Below are 22,187 nucleotides of genomic sequence, written 5' to 3'. Positions count from 1 at the left end.
TAGGATGTTCGTTACATCCAGATCCATCCAGACTGCACTTTTATCCTCACAGACAGGTTCCTCACTGTAATCATCATGGGATCATATCACTGCATTTTGTTTGAGAAAGCTCTTTTAAGGAACCAGAAACACCAGAAGGTCCGTTTCTCAAAATACATCTCTTCCAATCACTAATACTAAGCAAAATAGTGACTGTAGCCCATCCTTATTGGTGTAACTGCTAAGTGGAAAGTTTGAGTTTCTGGGTTGTCCCAAAGCTCTGTGCACAAAGGAAGAGAAGCTGTCTGTTGAGTTAAAAGAATTTCTATTTGAGAAAGAAAATAGGCAGTAATTTTGGTGGAAGGACTGGTCTGAATAAGATGGGAGTCCTGGGGCTAATGGAGAGTCTTAGAGGAATGGAAGTGCAGCATAGAAACCTCTGGTGTAATGGGACCTCAGGGAACATTCCTGGACCCATCCCAAATGAAGTCCTGAAGTAAGAGTCAGCCAGGCAGATAAAAATGTGTGGCTAGACAGTTGCACATAGAGGAAACAGCAAGATTAGACAAAGGGTCATGAAACAACATGATATGCTTGGAAACCACAAGTTCTGGAGCCAGAGGTGAGATATGACAAGTGATGGAGATACAGTCGGAGGGGTCAATGGGGGCTGGAAATGAAGGACCTTCATTTAGCCCATGGAGGTGCCAGAAAAACTGAAGAAGGGATTTTTAAAGTAGAAGAATGATGATAGGTTTATAGTGATCAAGTGAGGGAAAATGGGTATGTAGGGAAGAGAAGCCCCGAGGCTCGGCTGCTGTAGCATCCCAGGATGGGGGACAAGGTGAGATAGAAAATGAAAAAGATGCAAAGATCCATTCAGTCTCTGAATGAGGGCAGGCAAGAAGAAGGGCACTTGGTGAAGGAGGCGCCCGTGATGGTCAGGTATCTGGCTGACTGGGGGTACTGGCAGTAGGTACCATAAACAGACCAGGAAGAGAGGAGGAAGGAGGATTATTGGTCTGGAGGTGGGTGGAGCATATCATTTAGTGATTTGAGCTTGCTAAAGAGATTTCACTTTAGCCAATTGGTTTAAGTTCATATCAGACCTTATATGCTAAAAAGAATAACGTAAAAGATAAATTTCATGAGTTTCCTTTAAATATTAAAACTAGAGAATTGAACACTAAATTAGTTGACTCACTTTTTTCCAAATAAAAATAGAGAAAACAAAATCAGTGGATGGATAATTGAGATAATATAAGAGTGCTTAACAAGGTCTGAGTCAGGGTCAGATGTGAACTGAGCATTCATCAAATATTCACAGAGAAAACTATGTAGCAGGCAAAGTACCTAATAGGGCAGGCCTGAGTATCTAAGCGCTTGGGATAGATTCATTGCTAAACAAAATAGGCTTCCCTTCGCCCCTTTATAATTCAATGCAGATACAATGCTGAAGAGATGAGCACTCCAAGCATAAAAGACAAAGGAAACATTAAAAGTAACTTTTGTCAAAAGATAGTTACTTACCTAGAGCTATGTGATTTGATCCAAAATAATAATTGGAATTCCAACTCCTGGCCCTGACCCAACCTAGGATAGCTGGTAAACCCGTCCCCACTACAAAATCACCTTGTGTAAATTCCCACAGTTCCAGAAGGGGACTTGGTATCTTAGATAAGATAAAGAAACATTACAGAAAGGTTGGCTGACCTTTTGTTTTTGGTAAGAGGCTGCTTGAAATAATTCTTTGCTGACACCTCAGTAAGAATGTTATTGTACATGGCAGTTGTTAAAAGCTGGCCCTCCCTCATTGGCCCAGATTTTTCCTTGTGGAGAATCGACCGTCTTAGGTAGTGGAGAGTTTAGCATGAAAAATACAAAGGTGAGCTAAATAGCTTTGAGCATGTAGTTCATGAAGCAAAGCAGCAAATACTCTATAATTTTAATTTTTAAGACAAAGCAGTATTTATTATTTACATGTTTTGCACAGAATACAAATTGCAAGATTGCAGAGCTCACCTAACGCACCAAGTTTCCGCTTTTTGTTTCATCTCTGCAGCAGGCTTGGTTGGGTCGTTCTACATAATCTTCCAACCTTAGTGTCACGTTCCTGTTCCCTTCCGTAATGATGGACCCTGAGCTCTAACACTGGAGGATGCCAATGCTGTAATTTAAGAGTGGATTCCAACAGGAAGATAAAGTTTGAACTTAGAAACGTACATATCAACACTTTGGGTTACCTTGAGTTTATCTTCCATGGACAGTGAAAAATATCTGCAGTTGCAAGCTGGAGCTCTCATATCAGGGCTAAATTGTTGATTGTCTTTCCAGGAAACCATGGGAATGCTGACTTAAGAAATGGTGGCCCCCATCTGCCAGCACTCTCAGCTCTCACAGTCCATGCTGGGCCACCACAGGCCAGTCTCTCCACCCTCAGGCACACTGCCCTTGACTCCTGGGAAGGCTTTCAGGCTCTTTCCATCTGGTTTCCCTGCACTGTTGTCTCTGCCCTCTCTCTAATGAGGGCAGAGATACAGTCATTTCGCTCTTCTTGAAGCCTCTGGGACTCCCCATAGACCTTGGGGTAGCTGAACAGCCCTGGCACACGCGGCCATTTAGAGTCTGGACCTACCTCCCCGCTGCGCTCTGGCACATCACTGTGGGTTTTCTAAGGGCAGCTCACTCTTTCAGCTTCAAGCTTTGATGGGCCCAACCTGGTTCCTACTCCCAGCTCCACTGATTACCCTGATCAACTACTTCAAATCCTTTCAGGCCCAGCTCAGATGTCACCCCACCTTCCTGGATTCTCACCTTCTAACCAGAATTGATCGATCAATGTTTCCTCTTACTCCTATATTAGAATTTTAACCATACCTCAACTGTAGTATAATCGCAACATACCATGGTTTCTTACGTGTTTTGGAAAATTAGAACAACTGGTAATTTTCCCTACTCATCTTGTGTGTTTTCCTATGCCTTCTATTTTATCAAGATATAAATAGAATATGAAATTTAAAGTAGACCTAAACCCTCCCTTTGGGGACTTCATATTTAACTGTCATATTCTATGAAGTCCTTAAGGGGAGGGTTTAGGTCTCATAGAGCTGCTCTGAATTAAATATCTTTTGATTCAACCAAAGAATTTATCAATAAATCAACGGATGAATTTATGAAGCATCAGCTCAGGCAGCTCTTGTTCCAATATGTCTGGTTCCATGGAAATTTGGGACTGGTGACTGCAGCAGAGGTTTTACCCTTGAAGTTTGTGACTGAGCAGAAGATAGCACAGGGAGGAATTACGTATTCATATATCTTTCTGTATCAACTAATAACAAATCAAGAAATCATTTTCTGCTTGTGAGCTTTTCTTCCTTATATTAATATTGTAGAATATTTTCTTTAATGTTTCTTAAACCATTTTTATAAAGGTTTTATATGAGCATTATGAAAAAGAAAAAGGTTGTAAATAGTGTGAAGATACAAAGGTACAATTATTTTACAAATAAACAGTTGACCCTTGAACAACACAGGTTTGAACTACACACATCCACTTACACTTGAAAGTTTTTCAGTAGTAAATGCTACAGTGCTGCACTGTCTGTGAAATCTTTGGATGCAGAGGAACCAAGGATAGGGATACACCAATTCACCCCCACATTGCTCAAGGGTCAACTGTAAGTTCAAAAGCGAAAGTTTCCATCTGCCTTTCTCTAGAAATCATATTAATGGTTCAGTAATTATATTCCTCTAAATAGTTTTGCTACACATACCTTAGCCCATATATTATTAGCTGTAATAATGTGACCATACTGTGTATTGGGGTTTGCATCTCAACATTATCCTGACTATCTTTCCATGTGTAGATCTCTCAATATTTGTTTTTGATAGCTTCATTTATAGATGTGCTGGGTCTTCAGTGCCGCGAGGGCTTTTCTCTGGTTGTGGCAAGCCAGCGCTACTGTTTCCTTTCAGTGCTTAGGCTTCTCTCTGCGATGGCTTCTCTTATTGTGGAACATGCATGGGCTGTAGGGCACTCACGCTCTAGTAGTTGCGGCTTCCGGCTCCAGAACACAGGTTTAGTCATGGCACGGGGCTTAATTGCCCTCCGACACGTGGGAGCCTCCCACACCAGGAATAGAACCTGTTCTCCTGCACTGGTAGGCAGATTCTTCACCACTTAACCACCAGGGAAGCCCCCTAGATGTCTCAATATTTATTGGAAGATTTATTCTTTGTTTCTTAACATGTTGGCGGTTTTTCAGCAATGAAATCTTAAGTATGTTGTATTAAACCACAGATCTACAGGAATAGAGAAAGCTGAAAAACTTAAGGAAGGTTTAAGTTCTTAAGGAATACAGGTTTAATTATCTGTCCATGGAAAGAGACATTTCCTGGACTGGGAAAGGGCTATTTCAGAGCAGTAGAGAGTGAGTGGTGGGTTTTTACCAGAAGTCATAACTCTGAGCGAGAGTCAAATGGAAGGACCTGACCCTATATTCTCCCACCCAGCCTGGGCCATAGACTCAAGACATCTGCCTGTTATTAGTGTCACAACCAGCTATCAAATTTTAAGAGACTCAAAAAATATTAGAACTGGTGGAGTCTCTGGAAGCATCTAGTTTGAGATGGTGAAGCCTGAGGTCTAATACCTCAGGCCAATACCTTAGAGAAGTGGTTTGTCCCTGACCCTAGTAATTGACGGAAAACAGACTTTTAAGTCTCCTAACTCCAAACCCAGTGCATCGGGATATTTTGCAGGGAGGATTTACCTTACTCTCAAAGGAGTTAGGAGTTGGGGGAGGGGATGGCTGGCTGGGAGGATCGGAGTAGTAAATCTAAAGAGGGACTGGGTGTAGAAAATGCTAAAGAACCAGTGCTCTCTAATCACATTGCTTTAAATATAATCAAAGGCGGAAAGAAAGTAATTGGAGACCTAGAGAAACTGCAACCTATTATAAAACAACATCCAGCCTATTAACTCTCGGAAGAGCTGATACTGCCTTCAGGCCCTTCCCTGGGGCTGTTGAGGACTCAGCTGACCCTAGAATTTGCACATGTTCAGTTAGCCATCAGGATATACTGCCCAGAGATACAACACAAATGTTAGAGTTAAAAAGATGGTAAAACACTTTACATAAACAGTTAGTGGCAACAAATTTGGTAACAGACTTGAAGAATTATGATTATGATTGTTTTTCTGGATCTCGATTTTTTTTCTGGACAAGATGTAGGATCCTACAGATTGTTGTCAGCTCTAGCATTGTCTGATTCTGTGATTTATTTTTTGAGCTATTTGAGCTATTCATTAGAAATTGCATCCAACATTACAGGTGTTGTGATTCATTTAGTTACCTATCTCTACATAGTCAGAACTACCCAATTGTGTCCTGAAAACTGTCACCCTACTGAACATTTCCTATGCCAATCGCCCCTTAAATTTAGTGAGTGAAATGTCATTTGATGAATTTCAGAGTCCTTGATCTCTCTTTTCTGTTCAGAAACATAGACATTCAATCAGTTAAATAGACTCTTTGTAGATGACTGACTTTTAGTTAAAAATCCTTCCACATAGCTGTGACCAAGAGCAACTCTTACTCTTAAATAAAGTAGGTCTGTTTTACAAATGGAAAAATAGAAGCAAGGAGCAGAAAAGACCTCAAGGTCACCATATACAAATCACAGGAGAACCAAGCAATAGAACTCAGTTGTGCTTTCTATTTTGGACGTTTATCTCCTTCTCCCAGACCCAATAAAGCTGACAGGCAGGCATTTGACAACCAAAATGCTCCCTCTTTATTTCTCTGCCCTTGGCGGTTTTCTTTCTGTCTTAGTCTCCTCCATTAAGACACTGGAATTCAGTCTGGCTTTAGGTTAGAAACAAAGTTCCTTGTTCAGGTATGGTATGGCAATGAAGGCCTGAGAAGAATGTCCAAAAACCATTAATTCATTTAACTCCTGCTTATTGAACTTGTCTACTAAGTGCGGGGCATGAATCTTAGTGCTGAGAGTATAGTAACGAACCCCCAAAGGCTAGGGAAGAAGACAGCAAACATGAACAAATAGAATGTCAAGCAAGAGTGCTGTGAAGACAGCACAAATAAGGGGGGTGGGGGGCGGCGCGGGTGATACTTGGGATGGGCAGCTGGAAGAGGCCACTCTGAGTGAGAGGAGGGCAGAGACCTTGCTGGCTAGAGGGAACCAAGTCCTGTGAATTTCTGGGCTTCCTTTCTCAGCCTCCTGGCAAGTGTGATTTCCAGGCAATGAATATTCCTCCCCGCTAAAACAAAAGGATGCTGGTTGGGGGCCTTGCTCTCCATCCTGCATAAGTTCACCCTTGACAATAACAATGCCTTTCAGACCCGACTAAGGTCTGTTGCATTCAGATTGAATTTTAGTAGGAAGTTTTTAACTGTCTCCAAACCCGCTTCATCACTGAAAACACTTACAATAGGCAATAAAGCTGACCGTAACTGTTGAAAATGTAACAAACAGTATTTACCAGTAACTGCCTGAGAAGAAGCACACTTAGAATGGCAGACATTTAATACTGGTAAGTGTTGCTATAGCTTGTAGTTGGGAGGGTTCTGGGGCCTTGGCTAAGGTGTAGCTCTCCATTAAAAGCTTTCAAAAAGGATCCACCTGGCATAGCACTGGCCTGCTGATACTCCCTGTATTATAATGATATCATAGTTCGGGGTTTAAGTCGGTAATGGACTGCACACTGTCAGTTGATGACTTCCCTGAGAAAGTCCAAACAGAAATGAAATAGGAAAAAGGAAATCTGACCTAGGTATTCACGACTCATTTCACAGCTCCACAAAGGAAAGTGGTCATCTTTGACGTCCACCCCTGCCCTCTCACCAATCTCCATACAACCTGAAGGCAGAGGAGATCTACATTAGAACTGTTTGGGAAAGATCTTCACAACTTGTGTTGTAGATTTACCAACATATTATATGTTTCAATAACAGATCCTGTTGCCTAAATCAATGTTTCCAAGCTAGTCTACCAGCAGAGCCATTACCTTTTTGGGGGGCCTCTGCCACTTTAAAAAAGTAACTTAAAAAAAAGCAGCTTCTCAGCTGCCTTGCTTTGCAGCAGAGATAACAGAAATTGGCCACAGTTATTTACTTGACTGCTCTATTTAAAGCAACTTGCTTGTGTATTTTTAAATCACAGTTACAATGGGCTATTGTTCTGTTGTATACTGTAGAAACATATATGTTGCAAATCACTCCCAAGGAATCCTGATGGTTTAAGGATTTTTTTTTTTCTAATATAACCTGAAAAAGAGGTAGGATACCCAAGGAACTGGTGACCATTTTAAGTTGCATTTTATAAACTGATAAAGCTCTTAAATATTGCATCTTTTTCTCTCCCTTCTTTTGGCATATCGCCTTGTGATAAGGATGCTATTGTAGAAATTAAAATCTGTAGTTTTGAAGCGACTCAGTCTTCTGCTGCAGATTGTAGTTTCTTTCTGGGCTTGCCTTGAGGTCCTGTTTTTGCTTCTCTTGGTCTTATCGGTAGGCAACTAATGCCAAGCTTCACTTTCTCTTAGTGTACCTAGAAATATTAACAGCTCAGAAACAAGATTAGCCATGAGTATGAGCATAGTCCTTGTGTTTGAATAATTATACTCACTTAACAACTCTTATTCATGTACTTGATTGAGTGCATCCCGTGACCTGGTTCCGTTTCTTTGGGTGTTATTTACTGATAAAAATAAATCTGCGCTAAAAGCAGTAGGAATCTCTCCGAAATGCAAGGAAGGTCCTAAGAGGAGAATTCATATGTTAATGAGCCCTTCCAAGTGAGAACTTGGTTAAACGTGCCATTTGCTGACATCATTGTTATGGGCAGAGAGGAGATGATTTCTCTAAGAGGTGTCCTTGCATATGCTCCCAGCGTTTTCTGGTCCGCGCGTGCACCTGCGGGTGGGGGAAGTTTACATAAGCGTCCTGGAGTATTTGCATCTCGGCTTTAACACTCTTAGGGCTCCCGGGAATGGAGCAGGCGGACCGAGGTAGGTGCTCGAGCCACGAGGCTGGCCAAGTGGGTGGGTAACTCTTCGAGGAATAGTTCGTGCGCGGGACCTTGTGGAGACCTGCCAGGGGCATGGTCAGCAGTGACAGTTCCTGGAAAGCGGGTGGCAGCGGGATCTGGCCGGGTAGGCTCCTCCTGCGGACGGGAGCGGGGAGCGGAGTTGGGCGGGGATCGCCAGCCCGGCTGCCGGCCCGCAGCGCGGCAAGGAGGGTGGGACCGTCAGGAAGCGAAATGGTTACTTTTTTTTTTTTTTTTTAATGCGGGCTCTGGTTACTTTTGAAGATCGCGGGCCCAAGAGCAGAGAGGAGACGGGCTTTTTATTTCCGCGGTGGCGGATCCTGGAGAGACGCGGAGCTGAGGTGTGGGGGATGCGGTGGCCTGGGCGAGGCGACTCCAACCCTGGGGAGCAGAGTCAGCGACGCCGGCGGGGACGAAGGATCTCTGGAAATCTGGGGGACTTCCTGCCGGCCCCCTCACGGCAGGTTAGACGGCGGCCGCGGCTGAGGATCGCCGCGTTGCACCGAAAGGGGACCCGCCGGCGGACCGCGCGTCACGGCGGGGCGGGGGCCACCCCTCGCTGGCCGGGCGGGGCTGACAGTGCGCGGCGACGGGGCCCCCACGCTCGCTGCCCTGCCCCTCGGCCCGCGCCCTGCTGGGGTCTCCTCCGGAAACGGGTGGGCGCGGATGACCCTAGGGACACCCAGCCCTGTTTTCCTGCGGGAACACCCGCGCAGGGCCGGCAGCCTCGGCCGGTCGCAGAGCGGGGGACGGCGAGTGCGCGCCAAGGGCTTCACGGAGGGGCTGCAGGCCGCGTTCGGCCCCGCGGCCGCAGGTGGGGAGCCGCCGTCTGGGTACCGGGGCTCGATGGCGATGGGCGGGGGGGGGCTGAATGCTGAGGCTACGGGGAGGGTTTCGCGTCGGAAGCAGGGGACAGACGCGGGGAGCCGCGGCCGCTCGGTGCCGCCGTCCAGCGGTGGAGCGAGTGCGGTCCCGGGTGAGGAGGTCAGCTGCCCGAGGGCGGCGCGGGGACCTCGAAGGCTCCGGGCGTCGAGGAGCTGCCCTCGCGGGGCTCTCGCCGGCGCCGAGAAGGGCTCGTCTCCCTGCCTCGGGAAGTGGAGCTGGGCGTCTAAGTGCGGGAGGCCGCGGAGGCGGAGGAGCCCGGGCCCGGCTCGGACCCGCGGCCCGGGCGCCCCCTGGCGGCCCGAGCAGCCGGCGCCGCGCGCAGGGTGGGCTTGCGGGCTCCGACTGCGGGCGTTCCGGAGGCGGACGCGGAGGGCCCGGCCGAGCCCCGCAGCCCGTCCCCCGCGGCCCACCCCGAATTAGCCCCCCGGGTTTTCCCGAAGGACGGGGTGATACCCGTCTTCGACTCCTCTCCCGCGGCCTTTTTAAAAACCTCGGGTTTTCACATTAATCTGTCAGTATAAGCCAGGCTATGTGTGGAATTTGTTTTTACAACTCGAGTCTTGTGACTTCTCAAACACTTTCTTGAAGTGTTTTCTCTGGAAACTTGTTTCAAATGAGGGCTGTGAGTTTCACAAAGAGGAGTGTTGTTCGGGAGCCAACAGGTGACGGGGTGAAACCCGAGTCTGTGTGTACATTGGAGTCAAGTCTGGCTGCCGTTTCCTTGGGCCGCCGTTGAAAATGGAAATTCAAAAAGTCAATAGGAGACTTGAATACGATTTTGAGAAAATATCTGCGTCTCTCATTATGGAAAATAATGAATTCATTAGACAGCACCTCGCGCCGCCCGCCTCACACCGTAGCCTGCCCTTTGGATTTTACCTTCCAGGCCGGCTTGCAGCCAAATAACCTGACCCCAAAGCGCCGCTCTGGCAAAGGACCGTGCTTTGTCATCCGGTTTCCTCCTTTTGTTAAGCAGTCTGTCTTACTGTCGTGGAATGTATTTGTGCATGAAATTAGCTTGCTTTGAAACCCTGCAGAGTTCCACATTTCCTCTTGGAAAAATAGATAGCTTCTTGGCACTGGTATGGTGCCTGTCGGGCCACTCAGCTGTCGGAAAATGTACAGGTTGGATGGAGGTTTACCTGGAAAGTACAGAAAAGGCCAAAGGGCACATGGCCTAATGTCACTAATTGCTGGTATGAAGTCCTTTTAGTCAGGCAATGTTTCATAAGCAATACCTTCGGATACCTTCATTGTTTTTATTTTACAGTTATTGTGATTCATTTCAGAATAAGTACAATTGGGTTGGGCCCTGTTGGCCAGGACTTTCTTATTGTCTTTAGCAGACAATAGGCTTGAGTGCTCTTTATGCGAAAATTTAAAAGAGATGATAGTTTAGTGATGTTTGCTATGAAATTCAAATCTTGATTGTAATAGTTTTGAGACCTATGGCTTTTGTAGATCTCTGAGGTGTTTTTGTTTTTTTTTTTAAGCTAAGGACACCATAAAACTGGGGTATATATATATCTGTGTGTGTGCGCACACGCATGAGCGTGCTTGGATGTGTGTGTGTGTGTGTTGTAAAGAATGGAAGTGTTACAGGATTCCCTACTACCAAATGAGTGTGTAGTTAAATTTAACTCACCTGCATATTTAGCCTGGCTGAATTAGAGCAGATCTTGAGTGGGTGTGTGTGACCCGAATTTTCTATGTACAAAGGCCTTGTTAACAAGCAGTTTAACAAAGAAGTTGTTAAGCAGCTTGTGGCCCACAGGATGACACTTAGCAGCAGGGGACACTTAGGGAATGTTAGCCCAACTGACTTCACAAATCAGTATCTGTTCTGGTTTCTGGTGATCAAAGGACTTCTAACTTTCCTGGGCATATCCTCACCAGAAATAACTTTTTCCTAAGGATCCTGCAATGCAGCCGGTAGTCTTCTCATAGGAACTAAAGTCGAATTTCATTAGGAAAAGTATTTGTAATTAAGGGTATGACCTTAGACTTCATTAGTCAATGGCCGGCACTGAAAATTATTCTGTTTTCTATTTGCATGATTTTGATTTGATTCGGTGATTTGGTCCAAGAAAATGATGAATAATAGGAACCATACCAGCACTGATGTACAGTTATAACCTCAATGTGAATCTGATTGAACTCATTCATCTCAGTGCTCTCAAATCCTCACTCCCTGCTGACTTGCCTAGACAGTATTTCCATATTGGTGCATTGTTTTTCAACCACCTAGGACTCAGAACCCTCTTTGACCCAGTTTTCCTCTTTCTTATTGGTTCCTTTTACTTTCTCTTCGCAAGCCACTACCTTTAGGCTCTCTTGATGACAGTGGGCTATTAGGCCTCTCCCAGGTTCCTTTTCTCTTTTCTGACCATCACTGTCATATTAATTGTAAGACCAAGAAGGGAAACTTCCTACTTACTTATCTGCCTTTTGTCCTTTTCCTTGTCTATAGGGTTCAGTCCAAAGTCTTCTGCTTGAGAAGTGCAATTATTCAGTGGTACCATTGTTATCTAGGAAGAATGTGTCTTTCAGCAAAACATTGACCATTTACTGCCTCTAGACTTTCATATACTATGTTGATTTGTTAAGATTTTTAGGGAAAAATAGTAAAGGCTCACTTATATGTATGTCAAGGTCAATCAAAATAATAATCCTTAACTATCCTGGATGCAGCATACAGCTCAGTAGAAAATAAATGACCTCCAAGTGGCCAAAATAGCATAGCAAAATAATAAGGCGGTTTTTTAGTTTGAATAACACCTTCACATACTGTATGTTATCTTAAACAGTGATTGCTGTGCTTATGGGAGGAACACTTAAGCCCTTGTCCACATAATAATGGACAGCATAATAACAATAATAATAATTGACAGCGTAATTATTCTATATACTTGTGGACAAACTTTTCAAACTGGGATTGCCTAATTTATAGAATATTGAAAGCAACAAATGAAAGTCATGTGTCTGGAGCCATGCAGTTCTGGACATCAGCTCTGCATTGGAGACAGTCCTCAGCTCCTCGTGGAGGATGGTTCCCAGGCTGTTCCCAGCTGGATGGCTGACTTAGAGCTGCTTTTGTTTAAACTCCTAAAGCCAGTGTTCTTTACACTGTTCATCTTCTACTCAAAATGAAAACAAATGATCAGCCAAAGGCTAAATCATGTATAGTTTACATACATCACCACTATTAAAGAAAGCAAGGAAATTCGAAATGAAATTTGAAAACATTCTTATCACAGCAGGTACTTAAAAAAAAAAAGTTCTAGCTTTTAATGGAATGAATGTCAGTTGCCTTGTTTTTTGATGTTTCTCAGAATGATTCAATAATGGTCCTTAAAAATAAGGATGAATGAATGAGTGGAGTAAATGAATATGGGAAATAAATTTCATAAAGGACTCCACCTTAAATTATTGAATTTGGGGAACAAGTGCCAGCTCACAGCCTCATAGCCCCATTGGGGGCTCCCGATTTCTGCTCTGTGTAAGACACCTGGAAAGATCCTGCCATGCTCCATAGACCGTTTACACATGCAGTGTGTGTGTGTGTCTCTGTCTTAGTGTCTTGTCTGCCAGAGATTTTATGTAGGGACTAGTTACTCCGACCTCACTCCAAGGGAGCTAGGAATGGTGGCCAACAATTTTATCAATACTGTTTGCCCTTCAGGAGGCTGGAGTGTCCTGAACTCAAAGAGAAGATGAAACTCCCCTGTCAGCATCCAGCCTTTGTTACTAGCGCGTTCTTATTTTGGATGTCATCGGTCAGCTTCCAGATGTATGTAATCAGAGTGAAAGCAACAGTACCAATTGGTACATGTCATTGACAACTTTAATTCTTTATGTTTATTTATTTTATTCTTTAAAACTGCCACATCCTTAGGCCATCTTTGGAAGGGAAATAGTTGCTGTTTGAGAGAACCAGGCCCCACAATAGCCGGAGGACTTCGGGGCGGAGCTTACTGAATGCCCAGGGCAACAAGCTGCCTTCCCTCTGCTCTGCGCCTGTCCCCGGGGTCAGGTGTTCTTTTGACAAGTATATGATGATTGAGAAGTCATACATCTGTGAGCTGTTTGTCTCTGAATCTTTTTAAATGGTGAGAAGTAGCTATTTAACTATCTTGAAGGAAGAAGGAAAAGAAAGGACAAAGCAGGGGAAATGGGATTCTTCCACTTGAGAATCCTCATCTTTCTAGGAATAAGCATCTCATCTCTTCTTACCCAGCCTTGGGCCTCTTTGACATGTTATTAGCTTTAAGATGTTGCTTCCCCTACACATTTCCTTCATGGTCAGACTCAAACTGTTTTACTTCTTTTCTCTGCCTTATCAGACTTATTTACATCCAGGATCATAAAGACATTGGAGAGTTAGGGCCACTACCGGTTCATTTCTTTAACAGGGGTAAACCTTGTGCAGAATTGGTTAATGCATGATTACTGTTCACTTGTGATTGAGTTCATTCCATTTATTGCAACATTTCAAGACCAGGACAAGAAACCTGCCTCAGAATAAGCACAGAATACTGATGATTTGAGCTATTCTGGCTTTTTATTCAATTTATTTCTGGCATCTAACATGGTATCTTGCACATAGTTTTATTTTTTTTAAATAAACTTTAAGATACCATGTTTAATTGTGGTTAAGTAAGAGAATGTAAAAAATACTTTCAAATGGTTCCCACAAAAGCATTGTGTGTATGTGTGTGGAGGAGGAGGGAGAAGGCAGATGAAGCATAATGTAAACAATTGATGAGTCTGGGTAAAAGGCTGCCTAAGTTTGTTCCTTACTCTTCTTACAACTTTTCTGAAGTTTGAAATTACATCAAAATAAAAATTTACAAAAGTAAATAATATACAAAATAAATAGACACAGGACAGGGCCAGCCTTGTCCATGTAACTGTGGTTCTGCCAAAAAAAAGTTTCACTTTATATCAAACCCCAAAATTCAGTTTTTAAAAAATATTTATTTATTCATTTACTTGGCTGTGTTGAGTCTTAGTTGCCAGGTCTGGTGCAGCTCAGCATGTGGGATCTTAGTTCCCCTACCAGGGATTGAACCTACATCCCCTTCATTGGAAGGTGGGTTCTGAGCTACTTAACCACCAGGGAAGTCCTATTTCAATTATTATTCAACTTACTTGCAGACTTAATTTGTTGATCCTGTTTCACATGATCAATCTTAAGAGACAATACCTGGAAATAGAATGAATAGGATTTTCCTATTAGATCTAATTCAGCGATGGTTTCATGTTTGGCCTAAAAGATATTTAATAGTATTTTGGCAAAAAGTAAATGCAGCCACATGAAGATGTCATCAGGAAGAAGACCCTTTCTCATCACCCAGAGCATAAGCAATGGCTGGGCTTCCCTCTTTTCTCTGGTGCTACAAAGTAAATACCATGTAGTAATGTAAATGGCTACATGAGGGATATTTATGAGATCACATTTCTGTGATTTTTGTTATTTTATATATTCTTATACGTATAAGAACCATCCTCAGCAGTCAATTTCTTGCATATGATGTAGTTTGAGACAGTGATATACTTAACAGTATACTTTCTGGGTCTGCTGACAAGCACAGGTAATTTATAAGAGAAAAACCTGACTTAAAGTTGTTATGCTGTCAAGTAGAGATAAAGTAGCTATGGCAATGCAGCATCTCTACCACTGCCTGGTAAGTAGGAGGTCACTGTGACTAAGTTGTACTTTTTTAATATTTGTTTTTGGACAGCTCTTAGAACTTACTAGTACATGTAATGTTTTGTCATTTTAAGTAATTATCCTCTGATATAAAGGAAAAAGACATTCTCCGAATTAAAAGCTCTTGAAGCAACAGTTCATGAGGCCATTGAATTTTTGTGATCCGTTTGACTATATGAAAGTCTCCTTGAAATGTCCTCTCTGGGAGAGGTGGATGGGCCCGGTCTGGTATGTCATCAGGCATGTCTGCGCTCCAGCAGTCTATTTCACAAACGAGAAAGTTCCACCCAGGAGGCAGTATGGGTTGCAGGGGTTTAAGGTCACATATGAACCATGTTCTAAGGCAGCTGCCCTTGGACAGGTAACCCATGACCAGTCACTCTGAGACTCAGTTTCCTCCTCAGTTTTAAGTAGATATGCCCTCGTGGGGTTGTTTGATGTGGTGATCGGATGTCACATCACTGATCATGCTGGGCTGGGCACAGAGGAGTGAGTTAGCTGTCAGAGTGCCAACAAAGGACGCTGAAAGCCGCACCCGTATCACTCGTGTTTCTTCAGCTCGTCACTTCGCCCGTGAGTGCTGAATGACAGTTTGCAGCACAGTTTGAGGCGAGGCTGGTATGGCTGTGGGAGTGGCCAGCTGGAGACGCGGCCGGCACACCCAGGTGATTGGGAGCACGGGGACCGTGGCATCGAGTGCTGAGTGCTTAGTATAGTCATTTACTGTACCGTTGCCACCAAAGGCTGATCCAGGAACGTAGCCATAAGAGTAGTTCAGCTCTTTCGCAATCTGCATTTTTGTGCTAGCATGGAAAATTCATTTGTCTTAATTTGTGGTGCTTTCTCTTGTTTTAAAATACAGTGACATTTGATTTTTAGGTTCTGCTTAATATTTATGTTCTTGGTAAGTCTGTGCAGATCAGGTACCTTCAAGGCTCACTTTTTAGCCATATTTGGCAAAGGACAGATGTGCATATTACATGATTTGGGTTCAATAGCATTGAAGGCACCCTTTCTCCTGGTGGGAGTGTTTTGAGTTATGAATTAAATTCTTAACCTCTTTTTCTCCCTTTGATATGCAGGTGTTATTTTTTTTCAAAACAAAAGGGAAAAAGTAGATCCAAGAAGTGCTCTGACTTTCATTAACACATCCTTTTTTATTGAATGGTAAGAGGACTGTGCTGATGTTTAGAAAGCCTCCCCTCTGGCGGATTCATGTTGATGTATGGCAAAACCAATACAATATTGTAAAGTAAAAAATAAAATGTTGATATTGATTAAAAAAAAAAAAAGAAAGCCTCCCCTCAGTTGAGATATGAATGAAGTGCACCTGTGTGAAATGATGTCTTGTGTAAAAGGTCAGTCCCCCCCAGTGGTGGGGCAGGAAATGAGGTCAGCTGTACTTTTTGTTGAGGGTGAATGAAAGTTAAGTTTATTAGTTGGAATACTATCTTCTGTGTGGCATTGCTCCTTTTTCTAATAAAGATTGTAGCTTTTGGATGTTTGGCCCCCCTTCGAATTTTAACGTTTTAGTGTCCTTTGATTCATCAAAGAAAAGTCATAAGTTTTCGTACTCATAGCATTTAATAGGTAACATGTTCTAACACTTGTAAGTATTTAGCGTTGCACTGAGAGCATCACTAACAAATGAATATCAGGCTGACAGTGTTTATGTTCCACTATCTTTCCTACCTGTTGAAGCAAATGAGAGGATTATTTAAAGTGAAAGTGAGAAGAATTTTCGGAAGTCTGATGTGTTAGACATGCTGCAGTGTGACTAGACTCTGGCTTTTAGCTGTGTGACCTCGGGCAAGTCATTTCACTTCCCTGAGCCTTGTTTTCTTTAAAATTGGGTCAGACTAGAAGCATATTAAAAAGCAGAGATGATTACCTTGCCAACAAAGGTCCATCTAGTCAAAGCTATGGTTTTTCCGGTAGTCATGTATGGATGTGAGAGTTGGACTAAAAAGAAAGCTGGGCGCTGAAGAATTGATGCTTTTGAACTGTGGTGTTGGAGAAGACTCTTGAGAGTCCCTTGGACTGCAAGAAGATCATACTAGTCCATGCTAAAGGAAATCAGTCCTAAATATTCATTGAAAAGACTGATGCTGAAGCTGAAACTTCAATACTTTGGCTACCTGATGCAAAGAACTGACTCATTGGAAAAGACCCTGATGCTGGGAAAGATTGAAGGCAGGAGGAGAAGGGGGTCAACAGAGGTGGTTGGATGGCATCACTGACTCGATGGACATGAGTCTGAGCAAGCTCTGGGAGTTGGTGATGGACAAGGAACCCTGGCATGCTGCAGTCCATGGGGTCACAAAGAGTCAGACACGACTGAGCAACTGAACTGAATTATCTGTGAATTTCTTTCTTTTTTTTTTTTTGTTGAAGGGAAGTGTAAAAAGCTGCATCTGATCCTGAAAGTCTTCTATCTTTTTTTTTTTTTTTTTGTCTTAGTGACTGGGAACGGGGATGATTTTTAAGAACCAGAAGTAACTCAGAAGGAAAATGCATGGTGATAACAAAGTTCTTAGGCTGTAGGTCAGGACTGTTGTCTAAACACTTAAGGCCTTCATCTGAGGAGACTTTTCAGAGCTGGGTTTATAGCTCATGTGTCCAGCAGCAGGTTGAGAGCATGTCACACACAGTAGGTGTGTGGTGGTGTGGTAGTTTACGCACTTAGTTATGTCCCACTCTTTTGCAATTCCAGAGGCCCACCAGGTTCCTCTGTTCATAGAATTTTCCAGGCAGGAATACTGGAGTGGGTTGCCATTTCCTTCTCCAGGGCATCTTTCTGACCCAGGGATTTAACCCGGGTCTCCTGCATTGCCAGGCAGATTCTTTACCGACTGAACCACCAGGTACTGGAGAGCTTTTATTAACACAGTTCAATGCTAATAGTCACCGCTCTAGATTGTATTTTAACCTAGTGCTCAGATTCAGTGACTTTCTTATGAAGGAACTCATTAATGAATGTCTGGCTGACTGTAGCCCATGGATATAAAGGCTTGTGAATTTAATGTGCTGTGTAAGGATTTAACTGTGCTGTTTCTTCTCCCTGAGTAAACGAAGTTCAGTGCCTCTCAGACTTTATTGGAAACCTGAAACCTAAGCAGTGTGGCCCAGCCGACCTACTCTGTACTGGCAGGCAGCATGCCTCCACTGGGAAGAAGGGTCAGGAGCTGCTGGGAACCAACTGGGGTGACTGGAGCAATCCTTTCACAGCACATAGGCGTGGACAAGGCAGGGGGCTCGAACCCAGCTTCTTCCTACAACTCCTGGGGCTCCACAGGGATTCCTTTGTGGGAAGTTAGTCACAAAGCAATTTTCTTGAGAACTTTTTAAATGAACAGTGTGTAGAGGAGTACCTTTTAAAGGCATCTGGAGATAAACTCGTTTGGGTGGCATTTTCTCAAATGCTGAGCTGCTAACAGGCCTCTTTCTGCATCATGCAGCCCTAGTTTTAAGATCTGGGGGCCTGGGGGCGGTGACACTGGTCATTTGGTCCCTTTCTCTGGGCCCTGATGTGTGTACATGCGTGTTCAATGAAAGCTCTCAGAGGGTAAGACTCATGACTCAGGTGCCTGTCTTTGGTTGTCTTATGTTCCCCACAGCAGCCACGGTCTGATGTCCTGTGACTGAGAAGCCAGCTGTTGACTCTGTTATGATGCCTTTGGAGATGGAGCCCAAAATGAGCAAACTCGCCTTTGGATGCCAGCGGAGTTCCACGTCGGATGATGACTCGGGCTGCGCGCTGGAGGAGTACGCCTGGGTGCCCCCAGGCCTCAGACCCGAGCAGGTGGGAGCCACATCGTCCACTTTTCTGATTTCAGTGTGATTTGAGGTCTTCGATGTTCTATTTTTTAGTGATCAGGCATCACTGCTCCAGTGACATGCTGTGTCCTTGGGCCTTACTCTTTTTCTGATGGTTTTGCTTTTTTACGTCACACTTAGTTTCCCAATGAAAGTCTCCAATCCCTTTCATACTCTTGAGTCCAGAAGGATGCTATTTTTGCCCTGGTGAGTGAAACCCAGAGTGCTGCCTTTGCCTTTGTTTTGTGGATTTCTGACTTAGGTGTCCCGTTGGAGAGAGTGGGAGGAACTTACTAACCTTTTGAAAAACTTCAAAACAACAAAAAGGTAATAAAAGGAAACGGGAAAGTTTCTGTGGCAGTTCTCTGCAGTGCCTGGGCTTTGGAAGAGAGGAGACAGAGCTGTGAGACCATTTCAGCGTCACTGCTTAAATAGACCTCTGATAACCTTGCACAGGAAAGATTTCGTCACCACACCATGTGAATCGGAAAAAAAAAGAGCTAATTTTGTGCTTTGTTTTATTGTTATTTTAAGGAAGATGAGACCATTGTGTGTCCCTGCTTTTATCTCCCCGATATCCCTATAATGATGAACTTGTTAAAAAATTGCTGATGATGGACACAAGGGCCAAGGTAGTTTGAAACAAGGGGAGGCAGTTGGGCTCCTGAGTTATGGTTGTGTTTCCCATTTGGTGGGCACCCTCTTGAGAAGGGGTTTCTGATTCATCCTGGGCCTCACACAGTGCCTGGTACACACATAGCTGGTGTTTAGCGTTTACAACCATGCAAGCTCCGGTGGCTGATACACTGGGATATGTGGGAGAGCTGGGCTCCAGGTAGGAAGGCAATGTTTCTACTGACCTTTAAGAGAGAACCCTTCCTGCAGCTTCGGTGAGTAGGTTTGTGAGATCTTGAAATATTGAAGCAGTTCAGTTCAGTCGCTCAGTCGTGTCCGACTCTTTGCGAACCCATGAATCGCAGCACGCCAGGCCTCCCTGTCCATCACCAACTCCCGGAGTTCACTCAGACTCACGTCCATCGAGTCGGGGATGCCATCCAGCCATCTCATCCTCGGTCATCCCCTTCTCCTCCTGCCCCAATCCCTCCCAGCCTCAGACTCTTTTCCAGTGAGTCAGCTCAGTTTCCTTAGTCTCCTCATTTCTTGAATCATTTTCATTCTTCCTCAGCGCTGCAGCAGCCTTTTAGCATTCATTAAAGGGTTTCCTTTAGCTACAACAGAAAGAAAAAAAATTCAAACAAAAATTGAGTTCTTTCAAAATGAACTAAGTATAGCTCATTATAGCTTCCCTCCAGTTTTCTGGGGAAATTGACTCCAAGTATTTAGAAAACAGCACCGCTGGAAGCAAAGAAAGCTGAAGCTTGAGAGAACCTGATAAGGGAGAGTTTACAAAGTTTAACAGAACAGCTTTTGTCTTTGCAACGTGAAATTCCGAGAGCAAATCCAGTGTGTTTGTGTAGTGGCTGGATTGTGGACATTGTCACACAGCCTGTGTGGTCACTTCCAGTGTTCACTCAGCACTCTCTTGGCTGCCCCTAGGGAGATCACTCAGGAATGGTAGCATTAAATGTGCATATTTTATGGGGCGTAATTTATAATGCCCCTGATTGTTACTACAAATTACATTCCTGAAGAGCCCTTTAGCAGCTGGGTGCTAGCTAACTGGGGGTTTGCATGTCTTGCTGGCCTGGCTCAGCTGGTCTTCTCATTAGCGGCCAGCAGCCACATCCTGCCAGAGGCTGGAGCCCTACCTAAAGGGCAGGGTAACTTCTCGGGATGGACTGAGCTGAAGTGTTCGCTTCCTGTGTGCTGACGCCCTTCTCCCTCTCTCCCTCAGATCCAGCTCTATTTTGCTTGCTTACCAGAGGAAAAGGTTCCTTATGTTAACAGCCCTGGAGAGAAGCACCGAATTAAACAGCTTTTGTACCAGTTGCCACCACATGATAATGAGGTAAAATAACAGGAAGAAGGCTAATTAGGAAAAAAAAAAATCCACCCTCAGCATTGTGATTCCTCCCATAAACTTCAGGACTCTTTTGCCTTTCTTCAGATAAAACTGGGCTGGAGAATACAGCTCTCCATTCTTTAAGAGAGAAAAGGGTGTCAGTGCAATAAACTTAACACAAGTTGGTTTTTATAGTGTTTGCAGCCACCCACCAGTTACCAGGAGCCTACAGATTCCTGCAATTTCTCCACCCCTCCACCCAGTCAGAGCTTTATGGGGCTTTGGGCCTGCAGTGGGCTTGAGTGCCTGTAGAATGTATAATGAAGGTGGCAGTTAACCAGTTAAACCTTTTGAAGAAAGATTGATGCCTTAGGTTTTTTTTTTAGCATCTCTGATGATAAAAGTTTAAATTAAACTTTTCATCCTTTTTTTAAAAAAACAAATAAAGGACTTCTGCAACAGTCCAGTGGTTAAGACCCATGCTTCCAATGCAAGGGGTGTGGGTTCAATCCCTGGTTGAGGAACTAAGATCCCACATGCTGCATGGTGTGGCCAAAAAAAAAAAAATATCCCTTCAGATTGCATTTCACTTTTGCTAGAGAAGCTGCAAGATTTGGTGTTGTTTTAAAGGTATGGGGTCACTTTTAAACTAGGGATTTATGAGGGCAGACCAGCTACACTTGCTGTTTTATTTCCTGAAACTCAATTCTGGAAATAAAGAATTGGTGAGGGAGGCTGTGTACATCAGAGGGTGCTTCTGTTTCCTTCTGTGAAGGTGCGGTACTGCCAGACTTTGAGTGAGGAGGAGAAAAAAGAACTGCAAGTGTTCAGTGCTCAGCGGAAGAAAGAAGCACTAGGAAGAGGAACCATTAAACTTCTGTCCAGAGCAGTAATGCACGCCGTGTGCGAGCAGGTAGCGAGTAATGGATGGATGGGTGGTGATGTCTTGGATCAGCTGAGGGGGAGAGGTGGGAGGGAGCAGATGGCCAGGCCAGCATCCGGGTGAGCCCTAAAAACCTCCAAAAACTATGAGAAAGAAAAGCAACATAGCTTTATATTAAATGGGGATTCATGTTCGTAACTGGCCACACTGCTGTGTGTATGGGGGAGGCAGCCCCTTAAGTAAACATGGTGTGAAATCCTAAGGTCTTGGCATGGAGGGCGGGGCTGGTGTGCCTTGTGTTCAGGGCCTTACTGGGCATTCTCAGAGCAAGAATATATGCAACAGGAGGCCACCCCTGGAAAACCACTGCGAGTGTTCTCAGTGAGCAGTCCAGTGTGGTAGGTAGTAATGCCGAGACGTGTTCACTCCAGTGGAGAATGACAGACAGTTCTGTGGTGAAGAGCTGTTTAACCACTAGCAGGAGGGAACAGAAATTAAAGTTTCCCTGAGAGATTTGGGATTGAGTGTTAAGTGGAAAAGGCAGAGACTGCAGCATTGAAGAAGCATCGTTTTAAATTGAAATCCTTTTGTTTTTAGTGTGGGTTGAAGATAAATGGAGGTGAGATTGCAGTGTTTGCCTCTCGAGCGGGCCCAGGAGTGTGCTGGCACCCATCCTGTTTTGTCTGCTTCACGTGCAGTGAGCTGCTGGTCGACCTCATCTATTTTTATCAGGATGGAAAAATTCACTGTGGCCGGCACCATGCTGAGCTGCTCAAACCCCGGTGTTCAGCATGTGACGAGGTAAAAAAGTTCATCCCTTAACACTGGGAAAAATAAGCTTCTAGTCAGCCAATATTCCACTGTTCACACCTCAGCCAAAT

The 22,187-nt window shown here is 44.1% G+C and overlaps 1 protein-coding gene across 5 annotated transcripts in view; it reads left to right on the top strand.

Annotated features, from left to right (window-relative positions):
* Positions 1-22,187, top strand: part of PRICKLE1 (prickle planar cell polarity protein 1) — a 113,368-nt gene that overhangs the window by 81,136 nt on the left and 10,045 nt on the right. For 4 of the 5 annotated variants that reach the window (XM_040233774.1, XM_040233776.1, XM_040233775.1 and 1 more), the window contains 4 exons: positions 18,262-18,446; positions 20,316-20,429; positions 21,199-21,336; positions 21,904-22,107. In XM_040233774.1, coding sequence (XP_040089708.1) covers positions 18,312-18,446; positions 20,316-20,429; positions 21,199-21,336; positions 21,904-22,107 — 591 coding nt within the window. In that variant the 5' untranslated portion in view covers positions 18,262-18,311. Of the gene's footprint in view, positions 1-7,818; positions 8,511-18,261; positions 18,447-20,315; positions 20,430-21,198; positions 21,337-21,903; positions 22,108-22,187 lie in introns of those variants that run through there. The other variant, XM_040233777.1, reaches the window with a different exon arrangement.

The sequence above is a fragment of the Oryx dammah genome, unplaced genomic scaffold (genome assembly GCF_014754425.2).
Source record: "Oryx dammah isolate SB20612 unplaced genomic scaffold, SCBI_Odam_1.1 HiC_scaffold_29, whole genome shotgun sequence".
Taxonomy (NCBI): domain Eukaryota; kingdom Metazoa; phylum Chordata; class Mammalia; order Artiodactyla; family Bovidae; genus Oryx; species Oryx dammah.
The sequence above is the reverse complement of the archived record's forward strand: the minus strand, read 5'-3'. Positions and strand labels throughout refer to the sequence as shown.